Raw genomic sequence first — 6,000 nt, 5'->3', positions numbered from 1 at the left:
TACAACCCAAACCATCCTGTGGTTCCACAATGGGACATTTCACATCATTACTCAGTTAAGAGACTGATTTCTGTCCAGGATAAAGAAATCCATCACGACAGAAATGGTTCATGCAATGCAGATTCTTTATTGGGGATGGAAAAGGCCACGGGCAGCGTCAGCGAGAGACAAACCAGCGCAGCAACAACGCGCTGGCGACACAGAAATCCTAAAGCAGCAGCAAGGCCCAGCCCAGGGCTCCAGCCCAGACATTCCCCCTGCCCAGGCCGGGCTGGGGGGCTCGGGGCTGCCCAGGGCAGGGCACAGCCTCAGCCGAGGCTCAGCACGGCTGCCCGGGACGACGGCACAGAGGGGGCAGCTCTGGAGGCAGCGCTGGCAGCGGCCCCAAAGGCACCGCGGGCTCCGCAGGGTCACCCCGAGCAGGTGACGACGAGCCCGCGGCTCCCGGGGCTGCCGGGCCAGCCCTGAGCAGGGGCTGCAGCTTCAGCCCGGCTCGGGGGGCACAAGGCAGCCTCAGGGGCTGGGGCTGCACAGGCAGCGCCCAGCTCCAGAGGGGGATCTGGGCTTTAGCAGGGCCCACAGAAACCCCCCAGGGACCTGGAACCGCGGCCGCAGCTGCCCCCAGAACCCCCAAAGCCCCCGTAGCCCCCAAAGCCCCCATAACCCCCGGAGCCCCCACGGCCTCCAAAGGAGCCCCCGGAGCCGCTGGAGACGTAGGGAGCTCCTGCCGAGCCCACGGAGCTCTGCTGGGAGGACGAGCTGAGGATGGGCCCGGGGAAGGTGACCACCGTGGCCGGCGGCTGGATGACCACCGTGGAGTCGGGGCACTGATGCACGCAGGCCTGGTTGCAGGTGTCAGCCAGGGGGGCCGGGGTGGCCACGCTGCCACCGCAGCTGGGGACACACAGGCTGGAGCAGGACATCCTTGGACAAGGCAGGGAAAGCTGCAAGACAAGGCACAGCCACGGCTCAGGCCAAGCGCTCGGCCCAAATCCCTCCCTGGGCTCTGTCCCGCACGGACCCCGTGTGCCGGGATGGGCTCTGGAAGATCTCAGGCATTCCCAGCAAATCCCTGGCACGGCTGAAATGGTTCCCGCAATCCCTCGCTGCCCTCACCATGCCCGGGTCTCGCCTGCCCATGGCAATGGGGAAAAACTCCCACATCCAAATCGCCCAGAGGACTTGAGTCCGGGGAATAACCCCAACCAGCCCAGCCCGGCCCGGGGAGAGCTGGGGGAGCACGGGGACAAAGATTCCTGGGGAAATCCACAGCCAGAGACTCCCTGGGAAAGCAGCAGGTGAGGAAGGCAGGAGGGAGGGAAGGCTCGCACTCACCACAACGATCAATGAGCAGAGTCGAGTGGAAGGAGCTGGATGCTGCCCTGTGGATCCCCGGGACCTTTTATACACCCCACAGTGCCCCGGGCAGCGGCCAGGGGGTGGGGGCAACCCCCCGGTAATTAGCCATTGGAGCTGACAAGTTCAATGACACAGCTAATGACGGGGGACAGCTCTTGGTCATTCCCTCACTGGAGATTTTGGTGTGGAAACGTGCCCGGCGCCCACGGGAGGCGATGGCAGGGACGGCCCTGGCTCATCATTACATGACAGACACGGCGCTGCTGCAGCTCAGCTCACAGCCCCAAGAAACCCGGATCTGGCCCTAATCCCTCACTCTGCTCACAGAGAACCCCGAGCATCCTTTGGGATCCGGCTGTGCCCAGCTGGGGCTGTCCTGGGGCCGCGGCCGGGGCCGGCCTGGCTCTGGGGGGCTCAGCCAACACCCCCCGGGCAATCCAGGCCCTCCAGGAGGGCTCGGCCACCTCCCAGCCGAGCAGGGACCCGGCCCCGCTGCTGCCCTGCTGCTCCTCCCGTGCTGTCCCCTCTGTCACAGCTGTCCCAGCCCCTGGCCCACCACTCTCCCCTTTCCCACCGGGTTTGGGGCTCATCCACCCCTGGGATCTGCCCCCTCGGCTCTTGGCGTGGCCCTCAGGGCAAACTGGGACATGGAAATCCCAAAGTTCTCCAGAACCTCAGATGGGGGCAATTCGCAGACGTGTCAGGGCACCCCAAAACCTTGGCATGAACATCTTTTGCTGGCACTGGGAGTCGGGAGACACGCCGAGAGTGGCTTCTCCTTGTGCCCAAAGCTGCCTCTGTTTACCAGCCCGTAAAACGGCAGCTAATGACAGGGGTGATGGCTGGGGCAGCGTTTCAAAGAGCTGCTGCAAGATGCCTGGGATTGTTCAGGGTAAGCAAAGTCAGGGATTAGGGCCAGATCAGCCTTTATTGGGGCTCTGAGTGCAGCTCCGGCAGCGCCGTGTCTGTCACGTAATGATGGCCCACGGCTCTCCCTGCCAGCGCCTCTCTCCTGTCCACTCATCTCCACACCAATGGCCACAATGGGGGGATGACAGAATTTTCCTGCGTCCCTTCGCTTCATGACGCTTTGCCAGCGTGCTGAATTGCCCGTCACTGGGGGGTCTGTCCCATGCCCCGGACCATGCCCCAGGCTCTCGGGGCTGTATAAAAGGGCCCAGCTCCCTGCAGAACTCCATCCACACTCCTGCACTTGACTCCTCTCATCACCCGGGTAAGCGCAGCTCTCCAAGGCCTCTTGGGGAATCTCCCTCTGCCTCTCTCTCTCTCAGCACACATCTCCCTCTTCACACCTTTGCCTCTTCTTCCCCGCCGCGTTTTTTTCCAGAAGCCTTTCCCAGTCTCAAGGATGTCTTGCTGTGTCCCTTCCTGCGGCAGCGTGGCCACCCCGTGCCCTCTGGCTGACACCTGCAACCAGGGCTGCGTGCGGCAGTGCCCCGACTCCACGGTGGTCATCCAGCCGCCGGCCACGGTGGTCACCTTCCCCGGGCCCATCCTCAGCTCGTCCTCCCAGCAGAGCTCCGTGGGCTCGGCAGGAGCTCCCTACGTCTCCGGCGGCTTCGGCGGCTCGGCTGGAGGCCGTGGCGGCTCCGGCGGTTACGGAGGTTTCGGAGGTTACGGAGGCTTCGGCGGCAGCTGCGGCGGCGGCTACTCCAGAGGCTGCGGACCCTGCTAAGGTCCGACCCGGCGGAGCTCCGGCCACGGCCCCGGCACATCCCCGCTCGCCGTGCCCTGAAGGAAGGACATCGCCGCCCGCTCTGCCGCCTTCCTGCCCCGCCCGGAGCCCCAAGGGAGCCGCTGCCCGCTCCCGGCACGGCCCCGGCTCGGCTCCTGCTGCCGCGGCTCTGCCCAGGGCCGGCACCCGCGGGGAGCCCCCGCTCTCCCGCCCGCCGCCTCCCGTCCCCCCCGCACGCCAATAAAAGCTGCCTCGCATTGCAATGTTCACCCGCCTCTCGTTTGCTCTTTGCTCCGCACCCGCTGCCCCGAGTCCCGGGCTGGGGCTTTCCCGGGACGGTGCCGGGCCAGCCCCGCGGGCACAGGGCGCAGGAGAAGCTGCCGGGACTCGTCGTGCCCGTGCCGGGCCAGCCCGCGCCGGCAGCGGAGCCCCCCGAGCCGGGCCCTGCTCCGCTGCTCGGCCCGGGGCTCTCCCTCTGTCCGTGCCCGGCTCCTGCCCGCTCCGGGCTGCTGCTCTGCGGCCTCCCCGGAGCGCCGGGACTCATTTCCAGCTCCCTTCCCATCCCGGACATTCCTTCCCCAGTCTCTGCCCGGAACCCCGGGCCCTTTTCCATCTCCCTTCCCATCCCGGACATTCATTCCCCTGTGTTTTCCCGGGGCCCGGCTCACACTGAATTCCATCCCCTAAACTGAAATATTGTTTATTATATGCCGAATTTTGGATACATTGGAGCTACTGCGATGATATGAATAGAGTATGAAATAGTATTGTCTAAAACTTGATCTAGATGAACTTAAAAAACAAACACGAAATCCCAGACCCGGGGAGGTTTTGCTGACAGTTTGATCAGGGGAAGAAATTTCCATAGATATCCACAGACAAGGGAAGGGATCTCAGGGGGCTGGGAACTCCAGGCTCCCGCTCCAAGAGCTTTGTGCTCCATGGCCCTGAACCCTGTGCTCACTCCATGGCCTGGAGAGGAGCCTGGGCAGTATCTGCTGGGCTCTGTCCCCTCCCTTCCCAGCTGCCACCACCTCAGGCTGGACAGCCCGGACAGCCTGGGACAGGCAGTGCCATCCCTGCTTCTCCCTGCACCTTTCCCTGCACCAACCGCAGCCCAAGAGGTGACGCCAGCTTTGCTGCTTTGGCTGAGCATTTGGAAGAGTTTCTGCAAGGCCCTCGCGGCACTTTCCCCTCCACAGCCTGGGCTTGGGGAATGTCCTGCGTCTCCTGCAGCTGGGAGAACACGGGCAGCTGCCGGGGATGTGCTCCCCAGAGGCAGCGGGCTGTGACAGCCTCGGCTGGAACACTCGCAGCCAAGCGTCCCCAGGCTCCAAGGGCACTGCCAGGCCCCTTCCAACAGCCCAGCACACACCCAGGAGGTCAGGGGCAGCGGGAGGAAGAAGGGAGGAGGGTGAAGGAAAACCAGGAGTCGACATTGCGATGCAAGACAGCTTTTATTGCAGGGGGAGGGCAGGAGGGGCTTGGCAGAGGAGCAGGGCCATGGCCAAGGGCTTCCCGTGGGCCGGCCCTGGGCAGAGCCGGGTCAGCAGGAGCAGCAGCCCCGGCCGAGTCTCTGGGCTCGGGGCACAAGGAGCCCCGTGGGGCTGCTCAGGCGGGGCAGGGACAGGGCAGAGGTGCTTCCCAAGCTGGCACGAGGCTCCCAAGGTGCGGAGCCCGGCGGTGCCGAAGGCGTTTCCTTGCACGGAGCGTTGGGTCGGGGTGTGCCGGGGATTCTCCTGGAGCTCTCCTTGGGCTGAGGCCGCGCTCGCCGTGGGGCTTAGCAGGGCCCGCAGTTGCCGTTGACGTACCGGTGGCCGCTGCTCCAGCCTCCGTAGCCGCAGCCCCCAAGGCCCCCATAGCCCCCGTAGCCCCCAAAGCCACCATAGCCCCCGTAACCTCCACAACCCCAACCCCCGTAGCCTCCACGGCTTCCGTAGCCCCAGCCGCCGTAACCACCACGGCTTCCATAGCCCCAGCCTCCATAACCTCCATAACCCCCGTAGCCACCATAGCCCCCATAACCCCCGTAGCCTCCACGGCTTCCAAAGGCGCCACCGGAGCCGGATCCGACGTAGGGAGCTCCTGCCGAGCCCACGGCGCTCTGCTGGGGGAAGGAGCTGAGGATGGGCCCGGGGAAGGTGACCACTGAGGCCGGGGGCTGGATGACCACCGTGGAGTCGGGGCACTGCCGCACGCAGGGCTCGTTGCAGGTGTCAGCCAGAGGGGCCGGGGTGGCCACCCCGCAGCTGGGGACACACAGGCTGGAGCAGGACATCCTTGGACGAGGCAGGGAAAGGCTGCAAGACAAGGCACAGCCACGGCTCAGGCCAAGGGCTCATCCCAAATCCTTCCTGCCTCTGTCCCACTGTGTCCCAGGACAGGCTCTGGATCATCTCAGGCATTCTGAACACAGCCCCATCTCACTGAAATCCCTGCTCAGATCCCTTGCTGCCTTCACCAAGTCTTCCTTGCCCAAAGAAGTTCAGAATACTTTGACATCCGAAGCGGACAGACAATCCTCAACCTTCCAAAAGCCCTCAGCCCACGGATATAACCCCAACCAGCCTAACTCTGCTCTGGGAAAGCAGGAGCACACAGCCAAAGGTTCCTCGAGAAAGTCCCAAAGATTCCTTGAGAAAGCCGAGGATGAAGGAGGGAAGAGAAGGCTTGTACTTACCAAGTTGATAAGGCGAGTCAAGCGGTGGAAGACGGATGGAGCTCTGTGAAACCCTGGGACCTTTTATACATCTCCTGAAGGGCCTGGGGCGTCAGGAAAGGGAGCGGTGGCAAAAAAAACACGTAATTAGGAATTCAAGCTGACAAGCTTCATCAAAGAGATAATGTTGCAATACAATTATGCACCTAAAACATCAGGGAGATATTGGTGTGGAAACGTGCCCTGGACTGATGGGAGGGGACGGCCCTGGCCCATCATTACATGA

General features: G+C 63.8%; 3 protein-coding genes across 5 annotated transcripts; 1 reads left to right on the top strand and 2 right to left on the bottom strand.

Moving 5' to 3' along the window:
- Positions 1–566: 566 nt before the first annotated feature.
- Positions 567–923, bottom strand: LOC136302935 (claw keratin-like). The gene has a single exon (XM_066206513.1). The coding sequence runs from the start codon at positions 921–923 to the stop codon at positions 567–569; it is 357 nt and encodes a 118-aa protein (XP_066062610.1).
- Positions 924–2,728: 1,805 nt separating this feature from the next.
- LOC136303031 (claw keratin-like) lies at positions 2,729–3,055 on the top strand. Its single transcript, XM_066206618.1, has one exon. It carries the CDS (start codon positions 2,729–2,731, stop codon positions 3,053–3,055), a length of 327 nt encoding a protein of 108 aa, XP_066062715.1.
- A 1,780-nt stretch (positions 3,056–4,835) lies between these two features.
- LOC136302996 (claw keratin-like) lies at positions 4,836–5,333 on the bottom strand. 3 transcript variants are annotated; one of them, XM_066206583.1, is made up of 2 exons: positions 5,036–5,333; positions 4,836–4,954 (listed from the first exon to the last, which is right to left on the bottom strand). In XM_066206583.1, exons 1-2 carry the CDS (start codon positions 5,331–5,333, stop codon positions 4,836–4,838), a joined length of 417 nt encoding a protein of 138 aa, XP_066062680.1. The 3 variants fall into 3 exon arrangements, with proteins under 3 accessions (XP_066062680.1, XP_066062681.1, XP_066062679.1); XM_066206584.1 differs by having other exon boundaries at positions 5,045–5,333; XM_066206582.1 differs by having other exon boundaries at positions 4,836–5,333.
- Positions 5,334–6,000: the final 667 nt, after the last annotated feature.

Source organism: Chamaea fasciata, unplaced genomic scaffold (assembly GCF_029207755.1).
Source record: "Chamaea fasciata isolate MVZ Bird 193981 ecotype frontalis unplaced genomic scaffold, bChaFas1.0.hap1 SCAF_31, whole genome shotgun sequence".
Taxonomy (NCBI): domain Eukaryota; kingdom Metazoa; phylum Chordata; class Aves; order Passeriformes; family Sylviidae; genus Chamaea; species Chamaea fasciata.
Note: the sequence above shows the minus strand (reverse complement) of the source record. Positions and strands in the feature narration are given on the sequence as shown.

Coding starts and splice junctions, on each gene's coding strand:
- LOC136302935 (XM_066206513.1), bottom strand. CDS start 923: ATGTCCTGCTCCAGCCTGTGTGTCCCCAGCTGCGGTGGCAGCGTGGCC.
- LOC136303031 (XM_066206618.1), top strand. CDS start 2,729: ATGTCTTGCTGTGTCCCTTCCTGCGGCAGCGTGGCCACCCCGTGCCCT.
- LOC136302996 (XM_066206582.1), bottom strand. CDS start 5,333: ATGTCCTGCTCCAGCCTGTGTGTCCCCAGCTGCGGGGTGGCCACCCCG.